Source organism: Hippopotamus amphibius, chromosome 13 (genome assembly GCF_030028045.1).
Source record: "Hippopotamus amphibius kiboko isolate mHipAmp2 chromosome 13, mHipAmp2.hap2, whole genome shotgun sequence".
Classification (NCBI taxonomy): domain Eukaryota; kingdom Metazoa; phylum Chordata; class Mammalia; order Artiodactyla; family Hippopotamidae; genus Hippopotamus; species Hippopotamus amphibius.
In genome coordinates, this window is record NC_080198.1 from 25,658,618 (window position 1) to 25,684,898 (window position 26,281).

The 26,281-nt window shown below is 41.0% G+C and overlaps 1 protein-coding gene across 2 annotated transcripts in view; it reads right to left on the reverse strand.

Moving 5' to 3' along the window:
• Nucleotides 1-2,799: 2,799 nt before the first annotated feature.
• Nucleotides 2,800-26,281, reverse strand: part of SYNPR (synaptoporin) — a 300,920-nt gene continuing 277,438 nt past the window's right edge. Inside the window, exons 4-5 of one of the 2 annotated variants that reach the window (XM_057706222.1) lie at nucleotides 9,093-9,284; nucleotides 2,800-4,482 (exon numbers count right to left, since the gene is read on the reverse strand). In XM_057706222.1, the coding sequence (XP_057562205.1) occupies nucleotides 4,225-4,482; nucleotides 9,093-9,284 (450 nt within the window). In that variant the 3' untranslated portion in view covers nucleotides 2,800-4,224. The remainder of the gene's footprint in view (nucleotides 4,483-9,092; nucleotides 9,285-26,281) is intronic. The other variant, XM_057706221.1, reaches the window with a different exon arrangement.

The window sequence follows — 26,281 nt, forward strand, 5'->3', positions numbered from 1 at the left end:
GTGCTCACAAGGATTTTGTCACTATCTAACTTCACTGCCCTTCCGTTTTCTAACCTGTTACATGGCAGTACTGCTAGCATCTATGTCATAGCGCTGTTGCGGTTAAATGCACAGTGCTTATTCGCTAAGGGGGTGGCACGTGGTAAGTGTTCGATAAATGTTAGTTGTTACTTGATAGTTGTTATTAAAAATTCTTATCTTTGGACAGCTAGATAAAAATCACATGGTGTATTAAAATTAAAGTCTTATTTATATGCTGGGTAGACTGGGAGTTAATGGGGAAAAAAAATCTCTTAGGAAAGGGACAAGTTGTCTTTTTCCTGGCATTACCTGCCTGTTATCTGAGTCTTTCAATCTTGAGTGTCAGCTCAAGATGCCAGGAGCTGTACTTTGCTCACCTCCTATGATTAAAAAGCCTTTGACTTACAAAATCTCAGGCTTGCGTAAGTGTGAAGTAGACATTCCATAGCCAACTCACATTTGTAGAATGCTCTACAGTTCATCAAGCTTTTCTGCACATGACCAGGTCGGTCTTGTCCCCATCCTATGAAGCAGGTTATCTGCATCCCCATTTTACATTCTAAGCAACAACAGTAACGATTATCGATCACTGATCACTGTCATAGGTGATTTTGATGCTCTGTGCTGTTTTCTCTTGGCCAGTCTCTATCTTCAGCCGCAGCTGTGGGGGATAGTTCCTGATCATGTTTGACAGTGACCTGCACCGTTTGTGGCTCCCCCCTTAGCCTTCCTCAAGGCCACTGTCCCCAGGAATGGGGGAGGGGAGGGCAGTGATAGCACTCATGTCAGTTTCCCTCCTCCCACCCACAGCCCACTGCCTGACAGCTGTTAGGACTCAAGGTCACAAGAACCTGCTCAGTTTATAGGCAATTGCAAGCTGGAAACATGGGAAAGTTATCAGCCCTCTAGGCAACTCTCAACCAGTTGAGGGGATAGAGGTTGGTAGGTAAATATTCCTGCTCCTGTTGCTTGCTGGAAAATTGCTGGAGCCATTCTGAAACTACTCAGAGATCCTGATGGAACTGAGCTCCTACTGCTCCTATCAGCAACCACTAATGTGCTCTTTCATCGGATTTTCCGCCTCTCCTGTCTCACTCTCCCACCTTGTCACTCCTGCTTCCTAGAATCACTTAGAACCCAGACTGAGATGCCAGAGGCTGTTCTGATGTCTTTACACGGCTTACCTTTTTCATCCTGATACCAACCCTAGGAGGCAGAGCTTGTCTTCATTGTAGAGACAGGGCAACTGAATGAATGAATGAATTTATCATCTTGCAAAGGCACTTACTAACCTGCCCACAATGCCCAATGATTGAAGGTGGTCCCTGGGTTGTAAACTCCCCTATGTTCCCAGGCTGAACCTGCCTTCAGTCCGTGGCTTCAGAGAAATCCCCGGGCTTTGCAGAAGGTGTGGAAGAAGACAAAGGACAGGCAAGTAGATGGCAGTGCAGGGATTCTAACCCAGGCAGAGGGATCTCAGAGCTCATCCTTTTTACTTGGATGCTTTACCTCTTCCCAAGGAAACGAAGGCTAGGAAGGTGAAGTCACATCCTGAAACACAGCTAGTGAGCCGAGAGGCTGCAATTCCAAATGAAGTCTGGTGGACACATAGGCCCAAAGTCTCTTACCACACTGATTACTCTCCTTTTAAAAAGACCAGATCTAACTGCTCTTTTCTTGAAACCAGAAGGAATAAAACCAGCTTAATGATATCCCCGTCAGGTTATAGCAGCATTTTATTGCAAATCTGCAGTGGACTCTGGAAGCATGTCTCTATCTGGACCAGGGCAGGTAGTGTTTTTTATTGATCAGAGCCCTGATGTACTTTGGGACTGTTAAGGTTGGTAAAAAGAACAGCTGGTTCTGAGGATTTCTCTACTTTGGAGAATTCACGACAGCATAAGAATCAAAGGCCGGTCCGTGCCCCTGGACAGTGCTGAAGAAAGCGGTCCAATCCAGCCACTGTCCCAGGAAATCAGAGGTGGATGCGGGGAGAACTTGTGCCAGTTCTCCTTCTCCCACTCCTAGTCCATCGTCTAACGGGGGTTAGGTCAAGGCTATTTCCTATCCCCAGGATGTCCTCCACTCTATCCTGTACCCACCGAGATCTTGTCAAAATGCTAATCTCATCGTGTCCCTCCTCTGTTTAAATCCTTCAATGCTTTCCCTTAGCTTCTTTAGGATAAAGACAGAATTCTTGATCATGGCCCCCAGGCAGGATTCCCCCCCCCCCACCCCCGCCCGGCCCGACACCCATTAGCAGCGACACTTCTCTCAAAGCCCCCCTCACACATTGTGCCCTACATATCCACCCTGTCTCCCGCCATCTGAGCGCTTTGCAGGGCTACTCTCTGCCTGGGATACTCTCCCTCCCACCTTGTCCTTGTGAAACTCTGTGCTGTCTTGAGGCAGATTCAAGCTCCTTGACGTCCCCCTAAGCAGTTTGAGTCCCTCTGATAAACGTTCTCATGGAATCCTGTGTCTTTGTTGCACACAGTGTAACTGAGGTATGATTATTTTACTGTCTGTCCCCTCAATAGAGTGTAAGCTTCCTGAGCTGGGGCATGTTTCTGCTTTTGCTATCATATCCCCAGTGCCTTGTATAGCAGTGCTTACATAGGAGGTCCTAGAATGATGGAATCAATGAAAGAACAGTCCTGGGCTCATAAAAAAAGGACAGGGTGAGAGACTGGAAAGACTGTGCACTTAACCTTTGTTCTCTCATTGTTCAAGCTCACCAGGTTCTACTGCTGTAATTCTCCATTATCCAGCCAGCACTGTATGCAATAACTTTATTAGGGTCAAAGAGATATCACAATACAGATTTATCCAACAGGATCTAGAAACGGTTTACACATATCACCTAAGACACATGGCTGTTTTGGGCTAAAATGTTTCCAACATCACAGATCACACAATGAGTTTATACATCAATAACGACTTCTATTCTGGAAATACAGACGCTCAGCTTGCCCTCCCTGTTGGGCCCTGGTGTTTCAATTGAGTTCAAACAAAGAAGCGAAGATTGACATTTTCTTGATAATGAATACTTGCTGGGGGATATTTAATGAGAAGACAGAGTGGTTCATGGAAGTCATTTTTAATTTATGAGTTACATTCAAATCAGACGTTGTAAGTTGAGCCGAGACTTGAGAATTTTTAATTGGATCTAGGACATATTAACTTGACAAATAAATAGGACTTAAAAGTGTCGCTGGTAGTGTGGGTGCCACAGAATATCCTTTATAAATTAATATATCAGCACAGTATCTTGACTATGGTGTCTGATACCTATGTCTCCATCATCCTAAGGAAACAAAACTCCATCAACACTCACGTTTATTGGGCCCATTGTTCATGGTCCATGGATAAAAGCCACAAAACACCATAGAAAGTTACAAGAATGTAAATATTTAGCTAACTAAATAGAATAAATATTGGGTAATTACCATCTACAGCACTGAACATCTACTAATCAGGGTAAAGAAAACCCCAAACCTTAGTTATAATGCATTCAGAATTGGATAAAGCCAGAGAGACAAGTTTGCAAGAATACAAAGTAGTGAATATATTTCTTTAAACGTCCATTTAACAAATTCGTGGTGCAAACTGGAAAATTTTCATAAATACAGTTCAGATGTTCATTTTGTGAGAAAATGCTTATTCATGCACTAAATATACGAGCATCGATTCATCAAAAAAAAAAATACACAGTAATTGTCTGAACCCAGTACTTAGGGATTCACAATCCTACAGGGCCTGCAACTAAAAAATAATAATGCATGCAGGTTGTGATGCACCAAAGTGTCTGAGAGAAATCAGGAAAACGCCTTTCGCATCAAAAAGCATAAGAAAACAACACTATTTAATTTACTTTATGCATATTACATACTAGAGACTTTAAGCTACAAAATGCTTCTACTATCTCAACACGCAGACAAAACGACCATAAAAGTATCTGTGTATATAACAAGGTACTCTCCAATTAGCCATCTATAATGAATAATATATCTCTCATGTCATCTCATCTCTAAGTACCATTCATCACGACCCAGGCCTTTCTGCTTTAATGAGGACTACAGATCTCTGCTTTACATTCAACACTCCCTGCATTAATAATTGATTGAAACTCTTAAAAAATTCGCCTGCCACTGACATGGAAGGTGGGGAGGCTATCTTCGGAAGAATGCCAGCATTACCTTGTTAAATCTGATTGGTAAAAGAAGCAGGGCCACCGGGCTGTTGGCCAAACTCATCCGAGGATGGCCCCAAACTCGCCTGCTGGCTGTACCCACTGCTCGACCCATAGCTGTCTTGGTTGTACCCTCCTTGGTTGTAGCCACTGGAGTGCTTCTCCATTGGATCTGAAAGATATCTCTGGCTCGAGGAATGCCAGCCGGTCTCCTTGAAAACAAACCAGATGTTTCCAGCCCAGAGGATAAAGTTTAAGAATCCAAAGACCTGAAGGAGAATCAAAGCAAAAGAGTTGATAGACTAGACAGAAACCCCAGAAAAATCTCACTTTCAGAAAAATCCCTCACAAAAGGTCACTTTTCACCTCAATATGGAGGCCTCATCCAATTTTGCATTTGCAGTCACTATTTCATTTAGAATATCTGACTTTTCTTTTTTTTTTTAGTTTTAATTTTTATTGTAATTACAGTAGTACTTTAATTCATACACACATGGATTTTACTTTTTTTTTTTTAGCTCTTTACTGGAATGTAATTGCTTATACTCTTGTACCAGCTTTTGAGGTACACCAAAGTGAATCAGCTGTATTTATACATATATATCCATATCCCCTCCCTCCTGCGACTCCCTCCCACCCTCCCTTTTCCTGGCCCTCTAAGGCATCACCCATCATCGAGTTGATCTCCCTTTGTTATACGGCAACTTCCCACTAGCTATCTATTTAACAGTTGGTAGTGTATATATGTCTATGCTACTCTCTCACTTCATCCCAGCTTCCCCTTCACCCCCCGCCCCCCCCCAACCCCGTGTCCTCCAGTCCAATCTCTGCATCTGCAGCCTTATTCTTGCCCTGTCACTGGGTTCATCAGTACCTTTTTTTTAGATCCCGTATATATGCGTTAGCATACGATATTTGTTTTTCTCTTTGTGGCTTACTTCACTCTGTATGACAGTCTCTAGGTCTATCCACCTCATTACATATAGCTCCATTTCATTCCTTTTTATGGCTAACATTCTATTGTATATATGTGCCACATCTTCTTTATCCATAGGATATCTGACTTTTAATGAAGGCTTACTACATGTTAGGGTTTTATGTATATCCACTCATTTAGGTAAAGAAGGTGCTATTATTATACTCATACTAAAGATGTGAAAACTGAGGTTCAGCAAAGATAAGGATCTCATTCAAGGTCGCAAAGTGTGGTTAATAGCAGACCTGGGACAAGCCCTGTTCCATCTGATTCTATAGACAGAGCCCCTACCTAATCCATCACGACCTCCCCAAGTGAGGTGACCTTCATGATGTGTAAGATATCTTCAGGAGACACAGGGTTGAGTATTTTCATTTTAATGATGGTGCATTAATTTATAAGGTTACTTTCGCTTCAACGCTAGAGTTACTACTTATCCATTTATTGAAATGATATAAATAAAATGAGTCAACCTAAAAATATGGAGTAAGCAATGGTACCAGTGGAGTGCAGACAAGCACGTGCAGGGTAGTGTATGTAGAGGTTGTGCCTCTTTGAACAGCTGTACTTTCTGAGCCTCTCACAGTCAGAACTGAATGTCCAAACCACACTCTGAATGAAGTTCAGGTGGCAGAGAGGTGTGAAATATTTTCTCAAGAACTGAATGTGAGACTTTCCTATGGAAACTCCTCTCACTCTCCAGAAGGGTGTCCTTGGTGAGCCAGAGGACCAGGTGTCACTTCCCTGGGGCCTGAGTGTTTGATGGAAGCAGAATTGATTGCTGCTGTAAGAGACCGAAATAGAACAGTTGTTCTGCAGCCTCTTCCACGGCAAACTGGATGACTGGGAATTAAGCAAGGCAGTCAGTTTTAACAGCCCCCTCTTGGAGAGAGACAACAATAGTGTGACACAAAGCTGTGATGACATTAAAGCATATTTAATAGCCACTCCAGCATGACGCTACCCAATCAAAATGCACGTGGGCAGTGGCCATAGCTCTGGAGTAGGCTTCTAGAAGTCCCCTGCAGTGTCAAAATAATTTCTCTCTTACTTGTTGGATGGTGGGATGCTTCAGAGCGCCCTGGGGGTGGGAGTGGCAGGCTAGGTAGTCAAGAGGAGGGATTTGGGGGCTTGGAACATGGGCTCCAAGCTTCAAGATTTTAGCAGCAAGGGGATCAGGGTGCACTGAGTCTAAGCCTTGGAGCCATCCCCGCTGGCTTTGGAATCTGAGTGGCCTGGCTCTGTGATTTTTTTGGTTTATGATTCTGGACAAGGCAGCTAGCCTCTGAACCTCAGCCTTTTTTAAATTCTATGAAATGAAGACAATTATTCCTTCTTTGGGGGACAGTTGTGAGGATTAAAGAGGATTGTGTAAAGCAGCTGGACAGTGCTGGACACGTTAGTAAAGGCTTACTGATGGCTAAGCTATGCTTTGAATCACTTCCTTAAATATTTCCATGAATTGTATTCAGTGGACTCTTGCTGGGGCATAAAGTGAAGCAGGGCTTTGACAGGGAGGCCGTATTCCTGAGGTGTCAAGAGCCAGAACTGAGCATCTAGTCTCCTAACCGATCTCCCTGAAGACTGGTTTATCCAGACCTCCCTCCTTCCCTTCCTCTCTCCCCTCTTCCCTCTTCCCATTCCATTCTTTAGCGTTGACTGAGATTTATTTCACATTATTTTGTGCCATACTCTAGGCTCCTTGCTGAGGGAGATACAAAACATAAATAAGGTACTTATAGTATAATAGCTGCATGAGCAGAATGAATTAGGTAATCACTGACACAACTCTAATTCACACACAAGGCCTTTTAACCATGCATACAATAACTAGGATGTTTTTCATCGAAGGGGAGTACTTGATTAAATTACACCTCTGAAAGTATAGGTCGATATATGAGGAGAAAAAATGATCACGGAATCTTTTCAGATACAAAGGGATGGCACTGCCCAGGACTATAATTTTATCTGTTTTCTATTCCTTGGTCTCTCCTTTTCCCTCATGTTACTTGCTTTCTAAAAAAGGGATGCTTGAGAAGAACCTAGAAATCAGGGAAATGCAACTTAAAAGTAAGAAGATAAACAAGGCATTGTTATGGGTCTATTTAGGAGTGGTGATGTCTTTACTGTCACCACAGAGGTATCACAGATCTCTTGCCGGGCACAGTTTAGGGGCACATGAGCCCTCGAATGTGTTCTTGACATTTTGTTGCAGCTGAAATCAGAGTAAGGATTTTGATTCTAGCCTAGATGTGGGACAACAGAAAGAGAGACTGAAAAAGACAGTGCATATCATGAGAAAGAATGGGGAGAGGAAATCTAGATTATCTGAGGACAATCAAGATTGCTTTGGTGAAGCTGGAGAAACAGAAGTAGAAACAATGGATGGTTCATCAGTTTCTGTTACTTGTGACCCAATCCTTACACCCCATATAGACACTGGTACCAGAAGTGGGATATGAAGAATGGATTTTAGGGATATGAAGACTGTTTTGCTTAAGCCAGTTTACATGGAGTTTTCTGCCACCAGGAACTGGAGAACACAGATATAGATCCAAAACTAGAACACCACCAGACCTGCCCTTCCACACAGGACATAATCTGCTTTCCATCCATTCCTCTTCTGATTTTTTCAGACATACGTCACGTTGTTTCTCATTCAAAATTTGCATCTCCTAGTCTAAACTTATTAGAGACAGTGGAAGCAGAATGAAATGGGCCGTGCAGGATGTCATAATTTACTAGAGGAACTAACAACCCCCTGAATGATTTTATCTTTGTTCTCTTAGATTCTGAGATCAGGGTTATAATAATTTTCATTAAGCACTGCCTGTAGACAAACTACAGAAGCAGTAGAATGCATTTTAATGCACACCTCAAAGTATTCATCCACAGGTGCGGCCAGAAATAAATGAAACTCACAGTGAGACCCTACTACATAGTTTATTTCAATGTTTATTATCGTATCACTAAGGCAAGATTCACAGTCAAACCACCAACAGCTGATTAGCCACCCTTTGCCCCTTCTTAAATGCCTTCTCAGATTAAATTCTAGAAAGCTGTAGAAACATAAGTTAACCCTGACGCAAAGGTCATTAACTTTTCAGGGTTGCTAAAGAATGTCAGTCCTTCGACACATACCATTGGGCCCTCTATTGTTTGGTAACTACTGCTTTTTGCTACCATGATAGCTTCTGTCTCTCAGATACAGTTTCTTTCTCTGGAATAACACACGTTCTTACACTCATGAAATAAGAATCCAGTTTAGTGGCTCTGCTATCTGTCAGGTGTTCTGTCTCGCTGTAAGAGCCATACACCTGATGATAACATGTGACTTTGTTCAACGAATATAGTTCAGCTTTTCTGAAGTTATCAAGCAACTAAACCAGGAGTGTGGAGCAGATTAAAAAAATTACCATAACTATTATAGGCGTTTTTTATACTTTGCATTTCTATCTGTACCCTACTGGGCCTGTGTATTTTTCTCTAGACAATCAACTGGGTGTATTCTAACCATGTGTGTCTTGAACAATGTTTTCTTCTCAGGAAACCTCTATGCCATTAAACATTCCTTATAACTTCTGGCAGACTTCAGCCTTAAAGTTCAGATTTTACATCTGCTTCTGGCTTAGAATTTCAACTTGACTGTCATCCAAGCAACAGCTGCCAGTACCCGCTGGGCTCTGATTAAGAGCTCTGTAACTGGCAGCATTAAAGTTCATGGGGTCTGACAATAGAAAACTTGAAGGCCAAAAGGATCATCTTGCCCGTGGAGTGAACTATCACCTTTTAGACTGGACTCGTTTCAGAGACAAAAATTCCCAAGAGACTCCTGAGATGTTTTTCTGATTGCCACGATTGGCAAACAAAGATTTGGGAGGTAAAGCATAGGGGGAAACATACCACAGAAGTGTTTAGGCTGGACATCACAGGGCTGTGGACAGCCATGCATTTGTTGGATGGCTGTTTGCAAGCTGACATCAGTAACAATACTTCTTTGGGATCCGTAGCCACCTTGACATCAGACAGTCCTTTTGCCCAAGCTGATGAACCCACCAACCACAAGAACGAAAAGGCTACAGTGACGATGAAGTCCTACAGAAACAAACAGAAAGATAAAACAGGAGGAGAACAGTGAATTCTAGAAGCAAATTGATCCATTTGCACAACTCTTTGGTTTGCCTTTTGGAAAATTCTAAGACCCCAGAGCATTGGAACCATGTTGAAAAACGAATAAAAGAATGTTTTGTGATATTATATTTATATTTCTAGAAAATAAATAATACTAGTAATGTTCATGGAGGTTTACTATGCTTCTGATGATGGGGCCTACTTCTCATAACCTTCCTGTGACTCAGAGATGGTGGCGGTGGGAGGCACCTCCGAGACGTCAGCAGATCATGTTCTAACATAGGACAATTGTTCAGATTTACTGTATTTATGCTTGACTACTATAAAGATGTTGTATCCTGTTTACCTAGGTAATAAAACACTGATCTGGAAAGAAAAATAGTAACTTTGACATAGCCACAGAAATAGACTTCTTTTTTTATTCTAAATGATAAGCGCCTCAAAGTAGAAAACTTGGCATCTGTTTCTTTTCTATCCAAGGCCGTGGTCCATCTCACTTACTCTGGTTAGCTTTCCCTCATGCTGTGACTGAATTACTTTTCATCAAGATCCCATGATCTGCACTGAAGGAATTTTTACACTCTAAAGATGCTGTTGTGGATGATATTTGTTAGGTGTGCCTTTTATGAGAATGTTCCAGAGGGCCCACTGCTAAGTGTGGCTGCGTCTTCTAAGCAATAGGTCTCTTTCCATCCAGGGGTCATTGCAAATTACGTAACTCACCAATTGACCATTTCATTGCTGGCTTTAGAAAATATAGGGCCAATTTGTTACCCCCTAATTTGTTTAAGAAGCCTGAGTATTTTAGCCTTATTCTTTGTTTTTTCTCTCTTTTTTAAGCTTTTTATTGGAATATAATTGCTTTACACTCTTGTACTAGTTTTTGAGGCACACCAAAGTGAATCAGCTGTATTTATATATATATCCCCATATCCCCTCCCTCCCCCGACTCCCTCCCACCCTCCCTGTCCTGGCCCTCTAAGGCATCACCCATCATCGAGTTGATCTCCCTTTGTTATACAGCAACTTCCCACTGGCTATCTATTTTACATTTGGTAGTGTAAATATGTCTATGCTACTCTCTCACTTGGTCCCAGCTTCCCCTTTGCCGCTCCACCCTCCCCACCCACCGCCAACCTCATGTCCTCAAGTCCATTCTCTGCATCTTTAGCCCTATTCTTAACTTTGTTTTATATACCTATCCTGCCTTTCCTGTCTTCTTTCCTTCTCATTTTTAATTAATTTCATCTTGAGTTTTATATGTCTTTCTAAGTCATCTGAAGTTGTTTCTGGAATGAGATGGAGGTATAAACAAACAGGCAAAGAAATACAGTGTCTACACTGTTTCAACATTAGTAAGAACATTTGGAATAAAGAAACTCAAGGGTTGGGGTTTGAATTAGAAATTGGAGGAACAGTTACAAATAAATAAGCCAGGTTGACTGTGTCAGATACAACTTTCTGTTCATGTTCAATCTGGTACCTTATTTCATTCATCCAATCCTACATTTATTTAGACAGTAATTTTTTTTTTAGGGGCAAATATATTTAGATAATGTTACGTTATTCTTATTTTATTTTTTATTGAAGTATAGTTGATTTACAATATTGTGTTAGTTTCAGATGTACAGCAAAGTAATTTGGTTATACTTTTTTTCACTCTTTTTCATTATAGTTTATTACAAGACATTGAATATAGTTCTTTGTGCTATACAGTAAATCCTTGTTGTTTATTGATTTTATATTTGGTAGTGTTCAGCTGTTAATCCCACACTCCCAATTTATCCCTAACAACCCCCCTACCCCCGCTTTCCCCTTTGGTAACCACAGTTTGTTTTCTATGTCTGTGAGTCTGCTTTACGAATAATTCGTACTATTTTTTAGATTCCACATATAAGGTATATCATATAATGTATATCTTTGTCTGGCTTACGCCACTTAGTATGATAATCTCTAGGTCCATCCATGTTGCTTCAAATAGCATTATTTCACTCTTTTTTATGGCTGAGTAATATATACACCATATCTTCTTTATTCATTCATCCGTTGGACACTCAGGCTGCTTCCATGTCAGACAGTATTTTTGAGTTATGCACCAGGTACTGAACAAGGTCTTACGGGGGTTTAAAATCGCAAAATACGGACTGTGCTCTCTTGAGATAACTATTTGTTAGCAGCCAGAGACACCCTATAACTCTGAGGCAGGAGCTGTCATTATCCACGCTCATCATAATTAGAAAGACTTTTTAAAAGGTTGTTAGGATGGGGAAATAATTAAGAACCGAGTCATCTGAAAACCTCTTTTGGAAATTGGAGAAAATAAGATCAAAGTTTTTACTTACTTATTAAAATATTAGTAATAATACCTAACTTTTATTGAGCACTTATGTGAAGTATTATTCCAAGTTTACATGTATTCATTCATTTTATCCTGACAACAGCACTATGAACTAGATGCTAATCCTGTCCCCATTTTACAGTTGAGGAAACCGAGGCACAGAGAGTTTAAATAAAATTCTCAGAGTCATGAGTTAGTGTGTGTGTGTGGGGCTGGGAGGCAGAATTCTAAGCCTGGCCATCTGCTTCCAGGACCTGTGAGTCTGACTATACTGCTTTTCATGTCTCCCTGAAGGAGCATTCACCGTTTTATTTAAAACAAGTGCATTGAGAAAGTTAAAAAGATTGAGGTCCTGCTTAAATTAAATATGCCAAAATAGTAATGAATCACTTTCCATCAACAACCGTGATGACTAAAGTCAGGATCTATGTCCTTGGAGTAAATATGTTATTTGGAGATCTAATCCAACCCTCTGCCCTCTAATAACATTTTATAAAGAGGGATGATATATTGTACTAAGGTATCTCTTGAGTTAAAAGCTCAGGTCTGTCATTAGATAGGCCTGGGACTGAATCCTGACTTTGCTACTTACTAGTTGTGTGTCCTTAGGCAATTTGCTGAACTATTAATACTTGAAGCCTCAATTTAACCCTCTGTAAGTTGGCATAATAACAGTATCTGTTTCATTGGATGGTTGTGAGGAGTGAAAATGTGTATGTTTGTCTATTTTCCCCAATATGATGTCAGCTCCATGAGGACAGGGGCTTTGTCTACCTTGCTTATTGCTGGGTCTTGGCAGAAAAGGTACCAGCAACATTTGCTGAGAAGGAATGAAAGAAAGAATAAACGAATATACAAGACGGTCCCAATCTGGTTCTATAAATTTTCGTATAGGAGTTTACTAGGTGGTAACGGAAGGATTAGAGACAACTTTTGTTTTATGTAAGCGTGTATATTTTTGAACATATTTTATAATTAGACCCAATAAAAACAGCATGGCAATGTGATCCAGGCACTGCCTGATTCTATCAATGGTTCTCCCAGACAGAGCTGCAGGTGGCCCTATTTATCCTTACAGCAGCACCAGGATTTATAATGAGACCAAATAATAAATATCATTAGAATTGAGTTTTCCCATCAAAGGTTTCAGAAAGCAGCCTCTAGTCAAGTTTTCTGTACCTAAGCAAAGTGTGACAAACGGGGCGACTATGTCAAAATTCTAGCTAGAGTATATTATAAATTAGCCTCAACTGTTTTTGGACTTCTGGTGTAAGCCTAAGTTTGAAGCTACATTCAGGGAGAGATATGGGAGCAAACCCCTGACCCCACTTTCCTCCCATCGTTTAATCTACCAAACCAGGTTCATTCTGCCCTAAAAGCTCATCAAGCCAAAACCCCGACAGGCCTAGGGCTGCAGCAAAGTAAAGATTTTTTCGCCACAGAGCCAAGCGCAGGACCAAAGAACAAGCCTCACACTCGCCTCCCAGAACCCACGCGGCTAGCGGCGGCCTGGGGCGGGGTATTTATAGGATGGGGAACCAGGCAGCTGGGCGGGCTGAGGCGTGGAGAGCGTGAGCGTGGTGGTGGGGAAAGGCGATTGGAAAGGGCGCAGAACCCTCCTTCTGCGCAGGCGTAACTGGGCTACAGGCCTCCGCACGTGGCGTTTTCGACCCTCTGACGTCAAAGGGTCACCTAGCGGACACCGGCGCATGCGCAGTTCAAGGGCTGTTGGTCCTATCCTGTCTTGACCAGCTCAGCTGGGACTAGACGCAGCTGACTCCAAGTTCCTTCTGTTTGGAGGACAGGCTAGTCTTAAAACAACCTTGATTAAGGAAGGCAGGTGAAATGGTTTAAACCCACGGGTTTCATTCCAATTGGCCAAACCCAACTGGAACCCCTTGTGATCCATGCAAGTCACCTCCTGGACACATAACATGGTGGAGAGGGCAGAGGGTCCATCAAAAGCCGTCCCAAGCTAGTGGCTGTCTTAGGAGACTGCTGCTCTCACCTTTCGTGCTGTCACATTTAGAGGGCTTCCTCTGTGCCAGGCACTTACGTCATTAACCTTATAGTCGAGGTACTTAGGTAAGCCCCACTTTTCTTAGGAGGAAACTGAAGCACAAACAGATCAAATACTTTCCTTATGATTAGGGCCTGGCTTGACTACTGTGCCGTATCATGAGCTTTATAAAAAGTTGGGAGAAAAGATGTTCTTTGGTGTGTTTTAGGTAGATAATTACCTAATGATGTTCTCTAAGTTTTAGTCCTTTGGTACAACCTGAACAATTTTGACTTTATCCACATACCTCCTGTGTTATTAACATTTCATTTAAGGCAAATTACCCTTTTTACATAAATAAGATTATCTCAGAAGGAAAATATATGTGTACCATAAACATTAAACCAACACAACTTGCCACAGATAGAAGAAAACTGCAAACATAAATGCTATACAGTGAAAACAAGATACCTTAAATTCTAGCTGGGGATGTTTGCACAAGGCCTTGGAGCCTAGGATCCCTGTTAAAAGGGAGATTCACAAGTGTTAGAAGGATATTAAAGAAATACTAGCATGACCTAATTAGAAGGCTTAAAGTTAAAATGAATGCAGAGTAACTTTCTCATTCATGTTATTTAATGTCATGTTAATGGTCCACCTAGAATCATCTTCTATACCAAGAGAGGTAAATGCCGTGTACTTGAGAAGTGACTGTCTTCTGATGGTGCAGTCAAGATTTCAATTGTTTACAAATGCTACCCCTTGTCTATCTGACAGAGATAGAATATGCATGGAAGAAACTCTAGACATAAATTTGTAACATTTACCGTTAGGTTATCATGCGGCACACAATAACCCACTGAAGATATCTTCTGGTAGGTTTGCTTGTGCTATTTCCTCCCATAGAGAGGTGAGGCTGACATTTGAAAGGTGCTTTAATGGTTGCCCCAAACTCTCACACTTAGGATGTATGTGGCCCTCATAAGACACCAAGAAGTAGTTAGAGGAGGCGTTACTAGCTCATTACCGTAGATGAAGAAATGGGGACCAAGAAGGCTGAATGATGTGCCCATGGTTCATTAAGTGGTTATAAACTGTGCTCTGAGCCATTGGTCTCACTCTGTTCTGAAGGAACACAGACACACTATCTGGTTGTGTTTCTGCAATATGTGTTAAGTATCTGCTCAGTGATCCAAGAAAACAGCTTCCTCAGCAGAGGGAGCAGCCTGGCTTCACGCTGCCTGGGTGGTTTGTTTCCATTTTGTTTGTTGGGTGTCTTTTTGTTGCCCATAATTCTCCCAATTTACTGTTAGCAAACTTATTTTTTACTAGAGTGAAATTTAATATACTAAAGATGCTTGTCCTGGATCACTCTGGGGCATACGAGAGTGAGTCATCAAGAGGTAACAGAAAACAGTATTTTAGAACCAGGTAAACCTGTCTCCATCTCTCCCTGATGGTGGCACACTGCAGCTCCACTGGATACTGGCAAACATAGTCAATTTCCCATTTCTGTCTATGGTAAGTATTTCCAGTATTTCAACTGCAATGACATTACCTCCCACTTGATGGGTTTGCTCTTTTTTCTGTTGCTGCTATCTACACCGAGAGCCTATACCAGAAACTGGGCAATCCAACGAGTCACCCTCCACCTCAGTGTAGCTGGATTCACTTTGCTAAGTCAGCTTTCAGGAATCCCAGAATGAAGTTGTGAATCAGGAAACACAGAAATCAAACAGCAAGATAGAAGGTCAGCTCATGGAAGAGCTTTGGACTTTTCAAAGGGAGAATCGCTAAGCAGTGGCTGGATGGGATAACGTTCTGGGTCCACTCACAGATTTATTTCATTATTTCATTTGAAACACATAAAAATGGCATCTGACTTCCAGAGAATGTCTAGTTTTTAACATGCTATGGTGGAAGATCATTTGATCTTCACAATAACTGCATGAGGGTGAAGATAATTACACCCATTTTACAGATTCAGGGAAGTTAAATGATGTGTCCAGATGGTCATAAGTAACTGAGATTTGAATTCAGGACATTGGGCTCCATCTTTAGTGAGCGGTTTTCCATTATGCCCAGGTGTTCTGAAGTTTGGGCTACCTAATTTTGGGAACACAGACATAGCAATAAATAACACTGAGCTACGTAGGAAGAAATGCTTTCTCCTTCACAGTTCTCTTATAATCTGAGTAGTAAAGGAGAAAGTCTCAGCTGGATGTTAATATGTCTCTAACACCTATTTAACAAATATTTAATACCTACCTATCAAAGAAAATTGGCCCCAGGCTCAGAGCCTTCAGGCAAACAGTGGTACCTGGCCAGAATACAGTACTCTTTATTTTTCCATTGATTTATTTCTATGTTTATAATGCTGGATTTCTATATCCAGGAGTGGTACAGGGTTTTCTTAAAAAAAAACCAAACTTTTATTGACGTTACCAAATAATTTAATTTAAAGAACAACAGTAAATAATTTGTGGCCCATGTGACAGAAGTGGGGCAGAGAATGCTTGAGGCTTGAAAAGACCTGCATGGCCCCATCTTGGGTTGGGAATAGAGTGTCTAACCCAGTGTTGTCTCATAGAAATGGAATGTGAGCTAGAGATGCGAGTCACATATGTAGTTTTCAGTTTCGTAGTAACCACATTAAAAAAAAAAAAGGAAAAAGATTGGTGTGATTAATTATATTAATACATTATATGTATTTATATAACATGACTCAATATATAAAATATTATCATCTCACATATTATAAAATTATAAATAAGACATTTTACTTTTTTGGTATTAAGTCTTTAAAATCTGGTGTGTAATTTATACCAGCACATCTTAGTTTGGTATCAACTACATTTCAAGCGTTGAGCAGTCACATGTGCTGTGGGCAGCAGAACTCCAAGCCACAGCCAACAAGTGGAAGCACATTTATGTTCAGGGTCCACTGAAAGGGATGCCCTTTGTCTTGTGTTGGGCCACTGATGTCACAGTTTTTCTTGGTACTTGAGCCTGAGATGGCCCTGCTAGCCATCTTCCAGCTTAGCTTTTACAAGGTTAGCACGCCTCTCGCAACCGTCCTGGCCTATAGGATTTCTTATGCAGGTTGATAGGATGGCCCAATACATTGCCCCAGGAGTCTGCTGGAGGTGTGAAGGCAGATCTGTGACCAAAGGGAGCCTTGGGTTTTTGGTACTGGCAGCCAAGGGAAGGGATGGGCCCACAGGAACAGCCCCACCAAGTGGGAGCTACCTTTCAGCTTAGATGTAGGGGAAAGTGTGACTTGACCCCTCTTTTAAGACATGTGTCAGGATGGTGACTGGTGAAATGGGATGACATATGGAGTCCCATTTTACAGATGGGATAAATTACTTAAACCCAGCTTGAAAGATGCAGAGCCAGGATTCGGACCCAGAGAGTTTGGCTCCAGAATCTGTGTTCTTCTTTTTATTTATTTATTTATTTTTTAGAATCTGTGTTCTTAATCTATTATAAAAGCACTCTGTTGCTTTTAGAGGCCCATGATTTTATTGACTCATAATAAAAATTAAGTTGTAGTATTAATAGTTATGGCTATCATTATAGAGCAGTTACTATGTAGCAGATACTCTGTATTCTGTGTATAACTCATTTAATTCTCATAATAACACTTTGAAATGGCTATTATTGACCCCACTTCACAGATGAGAAAGTCAGGCTCAGAAAGATTAAGTGAGTTGCTGGAGGTCTCAGAATCACTAAGTTGCTAAGCTTTGTTTGCGACCAAGGTTTGCTGAGCTTCAAAGTCTGCATCTCTCACCGGAAGGTGAACTTCATAATATTCCAAATCAGCTTTGATGGGGGGGCCCACCGTATGATGCTCAAGTTCTTTACACACTTTGCCTGTGTGTAGGCTTTACACGTTAAAGCCTTACCACAACCCTATGAAGTAGGGTTAGTTTTTCTATTTTACAGATGTAGGAGGAGGGGCTTAGAGAAGGTAAGCAATTAGAGGAATTGGGTACCAAACTGAGATCTGACTCCAAATCCCATTGATTCGTTCATTTGTCCATCATTGTACTTGTCTCCTTTCCCAATCATCTGTTCAATATTTATTATTTTCCCACTCTGGGCTGGGTACTGTTCTGAAAATGGAGTAGGGACGGAAATACCGGCCAGAGAAGATCTGTTCTTGGCCCTCAGGTGGTTTACATCTTTGCCTTCGTGCACTTTCTGGGTTGTTTTATGTTATTACTGTGAGATACACTATTGTCACACTGTCAGCTAATCAAGATTTTGCAGAAAGAAAGCTGCAGTGGATGGGGTTACAGGGCCTGGGTAATAATCGATCATCTGGTTCCACATGTGAAGAATCTGGCTGACGCTGGAGAATCAATGTAGGATTTCATTTCTTTTTCTCTTAAATTTGATTATGATTGACACACTGCACTTTTTCAGTCTGTTCCCTGAGAACTTTATCAATTGATTTGTGGTTGCTCAGCTGTGGAACTGAGGCCTCCTGTTTCTTCTTGTTTTAAACTTTTCTTATGAAAACAATTTTTAAAAAGATCCTCTGCATCTTTCCCTGTAGCTCAGTCATAGACAATTGATTTTATAATTTGGGTGCAAGAAGGAGGTGTTCTTGGCTGTTTGGCGATCTTGGAATGGATGCAAGGTCTTCAGTAGCTTGCTGCAATGCTGTTGTAAATCATAGGTTAAAAACACTCCTTACAACCTGCTCTGAATTCCAATCGATCCAGCCTAACCTTTTCATTACAAATAGCACAAACATTTCCAAACAAGTCCATAATAATATAGGAAAATTAATAACTGTTCAAAATAAATTAATAGTAGTAATAATATTACTGCTAGTAGCTGCTATTGATTTGGTGCTTACTATAAGCTAGGCACTGTGCTAAGAACTTTTCATACATTATTCTACTTAATCTTCACCAAGAATTTGTGAGGTGGGTCTTATATATAGGTTTTTAGGAAAGAAAGTATCACCTAGTAGTTCACGCTACAGTCTTTGGAATCAGGTAGCCCTGGGTTCAAATCTCAACTCTTTCTAAGCAGCTTTGGGACCCTATTAAGCCTCAATTTTCCCATCTGTAAAAAGGAGCAATAATAACATATATTTTCAGGCTTCCTTGGTGGTGCGGTGGTTAAGAATCTGCCTGCGAATGCAGAGGACATGGGTTCGAGCCCTGGTCCTGGAAGCTCCCACATGCCACAGAGCAACTAAGCCCAAGTGCCACAACTACTGAAACCTGTGCACCTAGAACCTGTGCTCCACAACAAGGGAAGCCACTGCAATGAGAAGCCTGTGCACTGTAACGAAGAGTAGCCCCCATTCGCCACAGCTAGAGAAAGCCTGCACGCAGCAATGAAGACCCAACGCAGCCAAAAATAAATAAATTAATATATAAATAAATTTATGAAAAAAATAACGTATATTTTCATAGGGTTTTTGCTAAGGATAAATAAGTTAATTCAATCAAATGATTTGCTTAGTGCCTGACACCTAGTAAGCCCTCAATGAACTTACACACACAAATGCATATGTAGGCAAATTCTATACGTAATAATTGAATATACAACAGTATAGAGAAATGTATTGGTATTAGTCAGTGGGTTTTGATGGTCAAATTAGGTGGTTTATTCATTTATTCAACAAATCTCTAGTAAGAACCGATTAGATGCCAGGTCTTAGGAATACAGTAGTTAATAAAAACAGACATGGTCCCAGTACACATTCTTTCGGAGGAGTGAAACCTTTACTCACATAACCACAGAAAAATGTGTATCACAAATGGCGATAATGGCTTTGCAGGAAAGGGACCTGGTGTTTTTAAAACAAACAAAAATGCACGTGGCACACTGGGCAGTCTAGAGGGACAGGGAAAGCTGCACAGATCTGACTGTATCCAGAATTCTTTTAGGTTTGTCCCTTGGGTGGTTTTCAAAGCAGACTCATGTTGAATAATAAACACACTGCAAAATGACTTATCTGGAAGGCCTACGAATTGGCGTGTAAAGGGAGTTTTGGCCTTCTCTATACTACCTGCTTAATCCATGCCCAAGAAGGATGCACGTTGACATTGGTCAGGACTAAGGGGGAAGTTTAAGTTGGTGGGGGGCAAGCTTTATTTATTGGGAATTTATTGGGGGGGAAGTTTATTGGGAATTTTGGTGGCCCACATGTCCACTGAGGCTATCAGCTTTCTGTACTTGCTTACCTGCAACTCTCTCCCTTTAAGAAAGCCAAGCAATAAACAGAGTGAGACCCAGGGGTGAAGAGATCTGGGATGGATCTGTTTACATATCTAAATATTGATAGAAGAATATTCCTGCCTTTCTGGACCCTTGCATTCTACAAGTTCGTAAGCCTAGGGAAACAACCAGGGTTGTTACTGTTTCCAGGTGAGTTGCTAGTTTATGCAGAAAATGACACTCTTTCCAAATAGTTGGATAATGGTTTTGATACACCTACCAAAAAGTACAGAAACAAGTAAGATGCCCAACTCTTAGACCAGAGGTGAGGCAACTGTTGAAACCAGTTTAGATATCTTAAAAATAATAGGGAAAAACCATATTTGTAGAGTTAGTCAAGGATGAATCTGGAAATTTGGAGACACTTATTGAGTATCTTACCAATCTTTTTCATTTTTAGGTATTATTTAGCATTTCCAAAATGCTTTGGGGCCTCCCATTGAACCAGCTAGATGAAAATGCTAAGGTTTAGACAATTAACCACCAGCTTTGTCTACCTGACATGAAACATCTGGGCACTGTAAACATATCTGGAAAATACCAGATGTCAGGCAGCATATATGAAGCATCTGGAGGAAATGCAGTATATAGGTGACGTGGTGGCAGGCTTCAAGTCAAATGCAGCCAGATTTGAACTTCATCACTCACATGTACCCTGGGCTACCATGTTCTTTTATTATGTGAACAAAACTACTCCATCACAGTTATATATATACACATGAGACTTGGGAGTCATATACATATATCACACACACACACACTTTTTAAAAAACACATGACACACAATTAGCTTTTTTCCTCCATACAATGCCAAACAGTAGAGACATGGATAGCTAAAACAGCAGGCAATCCAAAGTAATTTCTTAATTTGTCTAAATAAATTTAAGTTGCCCCCACCACCAACCTGTGTTAAAAATGGATGCGTTTTATAGGAAATTATTTCAAGTAAGCTACACTGAGAAACTGTGACTCAGAAAATGTAGCAGACCTTTTAGGGGCCACCTTCTCAACACTTTAGGTTCCTCTTTGAACTCTGCTCTGTGTCCTCTTGCTGTCACCTTCCCTGAAGCCGGAAAAAAAATGTGTATCTTCCTTCTCTGGAATTACATAATGTTAGAGTGGGAAGGAACTGCTGAGGAGATAAATCCAGGCTGTCAAAGACTCCTTTGAAAACATAATCCTATTATTAACTTACTATTCTACACTACTGATAGCTCCCTGATAAGACACGGAAGAGCTGATATGCATGGCTGGAAACAATAAAGAAAACCTAATCACATACTTAAAAATTCTCTGGGCTTCAGTGTTTACACCTGTAACATGGAACAGGTGTGCCTACCTTAAAGGATTGGGGTGAGGATTATAAATACAAACGTTAATCATGGAGACTGAAGTATTTTCATTGTTGCATTTATGGTTGGGATGATGATCTTGGTGAAGGTGATGGAACCTTCAAGAGACATGGCCTGATTTTGACAAGGTCAATGATATTTGACAATGAATTCAGCTGTAATAACTTACTTCCCACCCCCCCACTCTGTATTCTGAAGTTCTTTCAAGAATAGATTCACTCTGCAGAGGTTAAATTCATGTGGCCAAAATTTTGTATTTTGTTAATACAGTCTAAAGTTTGAGTCAGTGGTTCTTTTTGGCAACCACCGTGTGTGTGTGTGTGTGTGTGTGTGTGTGTGTGAATATTTAATCTGGTTCTGACACATGATAGAAAAGAACTGGTACTTGTGTTAAGACATGCAAGGCCATTTGAAGAAGAAGTGCTGCCTGGGAGAATAAGCCACTGCTATGATCGATGAGTGTGATGGTCATTGACACATTCTCAGAAGGCACATAGTATGTGCTATTTAAATTCTGCTCATATGTTAACCTCGTTCACTGGAATGTTAGTTCCTTGGGGACAGAACAGTCTTAACCTCCTGTGTCCCTGTGCCTAGCCAAACACCTGGCATGACTTCTCATCTATATCCACTGAATGCAAGAAGGAAAGAGACTTCACATTTGGCGGAGTCACTTGGAGTGGAAATCATTTGCATTTCAAAAATCTCACATTTTGTAAATTATTTCAAAGATATAAGAAACCCACTACACTGGCTGCCTATAAAAAAATTAAATGACTGGAAGAAAGGGATGGAAAGAAGGGTTTTGGAGGTTTGCTTTTATTATTTTTCTTTATATCTGTCCCCCCGTATACCCTTTTAAATAACTGGATTTGAAAACTTTAGCATAATTTTAGAATAGGCATATTTTATTGGATTTGACCTTCGGCAATTGTGAGAAACTTTCTGTTTAGGGCAATGATTATGATTATATTTCACACTTTCCTCCCACCGACTTTTTTTTTTTTTTTTTTGCAAGTGAGCAAGAGGTGTTAGCACAGCTAGGTTCATGAAAAGAGCTGCTATATTTCAAGCATTCCTTCTGCCTTCCTAGAATTGAAGACCCATTATTCTGTCATATATCAACCCATTTGTCAGCCTGCAACAGATGGTTAAAGCGAAGAACTTCTAAAATACCAACGAGGAAATTATCCTGCACTTCACCATCCACAGCTTAAATTCAGCCTGACTTCAGAAAATTCCTTCGCCACTTCTCCGCTCATCATACGAAGGGAAAGCGAGGGAAAATATTACATTTGAATTACAAATTAGAAGCCATTTCTCCAAAAGGCGGTTATTGGATTCATCGATGTTGGCTTCACTGTCAGCTGGGGAGAAGGCAGACCAAGTTTGAGTCTTGATCACACTGGTTCTCAGCTGGATAGCCTTTGGCAGTTTATTTGACCTTGTAGGTCTTTATTTCCTCAACTGAAACAGTAGACAGCTAATGGCCTTAGAGAGTTACTGTGAGGATGAAAAAAGAATGGCTAATCTGTGGACAATATCTTGCACAACTAGGTACCCAATAAGTGATAGGTGTTATTTTCACCATCGGTTCTTCCTCCTGTTCTTATCCCATTTCCTGTTAAGTCTATTCCAGATCAAAGATTCTGTGTCTCTGGCAGGCAAGATTTGAGCAGGTGCCTAAGGACAGAAGGAAGGCAAACAGGAAAAAGCGGCATGGTGTGGATGAGTCTGAGTGTGTATCTGTACGTCTGTCTGCAATGTGTGCTGCGTGCATCATGTAACTCATGGAAACACGGTGTTGTCATCTGGGGTGTGTGTGTGAGAATGAACAGGGAGACTCGTGGAATTGAAATACAATTGCCTTCTGCACGAATCCACGTTTTTTGCAAGCCTGAGGGGACCAGGGACTTCTGCCGAAACCCTCCCCCAAAGAGTCATCATATGTTTTCTTGGTTTTCGTTTTCAGTCTGGATGAAATAAATATTTGTGATTTGTACCCTGTCGAGGCATAAATATTAATGGAACCATAACTTATGTTTCTTGCTTTATTTAGCTGATTCCACTCATTTTTGTCAGTTCTATCATATTCCCAACATATAACTGTTAGAATGTAACACTCACAGATTTTTGCAGTGGGAGTTTTGGGGAGGATAGCTTCCTTTCCCCCAGTGCTATTCTTTTCTAAGTGCCAATGTGTATGATAAGAGAGAATGGCAGGCCTGAAAGCTGAGAAGCAAGGTGTGTCTGAGAGCAAGGCTTCTCCACTTTAGGTGCCACGGATCACCTGGGTATCTGGTTGAAATGCAGATTCTGATTCTTGTTCAGTAGCTCTGGGGTAGGTCTGAGAGTCTGTACTTCTAACAAGCTTCCAAACGATGCCAGGGGCTGCTGGTCCAGGGACAAACTGTGAGAAGCAGGGTCCTAGTCTATGTGGAAACTTCCTCCCTGAAAGCTGCCCAGTCCACGGCAGCATCCACTGCTCTCCATTCCTGCTCTCAAGGGCTTCCCCGTGCTATTTTGCACACAATGCCACCCTGTCTCATTTTCATACAGGTAGGTCTCATTTTCCCAATTCAACTTGAAGATCACTTTCTTCTTATTTTCTCTCTTCCAGCACTTATTAATTTCTATCTACCAGGCACTGGTGCTGAGTGTTAACCTCACTTAATTCTCAGTGATTAGGTAGGTACTATTATTACCATCAATTAACGAGTGAAGATACAGAGGCACAGGGAGGTGACATAAATTGCCCAAGGTCACCCAGCAAGCAAGTGGTAGGCGCAGGACATTAACACAGCTTGAGCCCAGAGCCTGGGCCATCAACCATTATGGCTTTGCGAAGATTATGTCTTGTGGAAACTATGTCAAATATATTTTTATAATTACTGCCACACCTAGTCCAGTAATATTTTTAATAGATATAAGCAGAGATATATTATAGAAATAAAGAAGAAACACATATACTCTTTTTTCATTTTTTTCCCCCCAAACTGACAGCTTAATGAAACCTGTGGAGCTGAGTATCAGGGGATTAGGACTAACATTATCTGATGGAAGTCCAATAACAGGCACTTAGCTAAAACTGCATATTATTAGAATCTGATCTCGAGTAGTTATGCTATGTGGGTACCATTTGACCTATGGTATATTAAAATCTGTTATAATGAGATCTCATTATATGCCATATTGTATCCTGTTGATGAGAGGAAGAAATGAGCTATTAAAAAGGAGAATGTTCTACATAAGATATTCTTAGTCACAAAGAGGGCCCGATTCCACACAAATTTGCAGAAATTAGTTGAAGATGTAATAATCTCATACCAGTTTGCAGAGCCGCCCCTGCTAAGTGCCACTCATAATATTCTTTTTTAAAAAGAAAAAAATCTTTTTCACTATTACAAAAATGAAGCAAAATAGAAAGTGGTTTTTTTGTTTGTTTTTGTTTTTTTTGAGCACAAAGAAAGCTACACCTTGTTTTGGAGGTAAGTAATGTAACATTGTGGTTCCAGATTTTAGGGACTACCCTCATTGCGTTATGCTCCGTGGCAAACAGTATTGAACTTAGTGGAAAACACCTAGGAAATAAACATTTTGCAAGTATTTTGTTTTGCTGATTTGGAGAGAATCTGAAAGCCAAATTATGGTACCTGTTAAAGTAACTGTGTGTAGCTTAAGGAAAAAGAAATAACTTAAAATGTGTTGGAAATATGAGAGTTGAATCAGGCACAATTAGTGATGGGGTCTAAGTTTTTTTTTGGAATGAGAAAAATCACCAAGAGTGGAAATAATCTTTGATAAACTATTCAAATCTCCCACACTGAGCGGTGTCCTTACTGTCGTGTATGTATAAGGTTGTGGGCTTGTGTTTGGGGGCCATGTGTGAAACATACAGATCTCTGAAACCTGGAATTGCTTCAGTTCGGGGAGATGCTCTCACTGAAGACCCAGAGGGAGCTGAGATGTACCATATTGCTGAGCTGATGCTTTTTGATTGGATGGTAGACTAAGTGCCTACAGGTTGGAAATGTTTTATGTTTCTATGTATCCTTCTTCTATGTGGGCACATGTTTTGTTAGTTTTTGCCTTATTTTTGCATTGATCATTGAATGATCATATGTCAAGTGCACTCTGCTATGTTATAGGCTTGGAATGGCCATCAGGTCTTTTTTGTTTGGTTGTTTGGTTTTGTTTTAGTGACAACTCCCTGCCCCTACCTTACCCAAAAGTTTCAAAAGAATGGTTCCCAACCTAGTGCTCCCTTAAAGCAATTTGTGAAGTGTTCATTTGGAATCGAGACTGGATGAGTCTTGTTTCTGGTTTAGTACATAGCTTTTCTGACCGTTTTCAAGAAAGTGGTAGAAACACACTCCTTGGAGGTTACTTCTTTACCATTTCCCCGTCTCCTTAGTTTTCATTCTTTAGAAGGTCTTAGAGAGCACAGGGGTTAATTACTGTAGTTCTGAAGTCAGTGCTGGATTCTTCATGGATGATCCACTGTGTGACTTTAGCCAAGATCCTTGAACCCTCTCAACCTCAGTTTTCCCATCTGTAAAATGGGGGGACAATAGCTATCTCCCAAGACTTTTGTAAGGATTAACTGAGATGTCACATATGAAACACTCATTACAGGATGCTTGACTTTTGATAACTCTTCAATAAATATTAACTGTTAGCATTATTCCTTCCAGGTGAACTAGATACAGGGCGGAATTGTTTAACAAGGGGACTTACCTGCAAGAACGAGTTCCCAGAGCAGATCACTGGTGGCAGAGGTGCAGCCTTTCAGGAAGTGAGATTGTGGATGCTGGATGCCAACCCACTTGACTGGAATGAGAGCCACCCACTGGCTCTCAGGACCAGAGGCTGACTGAGTGGTAACTAAGTCTAAGTAGTTTTGACAGCACTTTAATGAAAAGGCTGACATTGGCTTCGGCTTCTTGGATGCTCAGCAGCAGCTGCCCAGCTGAACTCCTCCCTCGGAGGCACCTGGACTGCACGGTGTGCCTGGCTCTTTGGG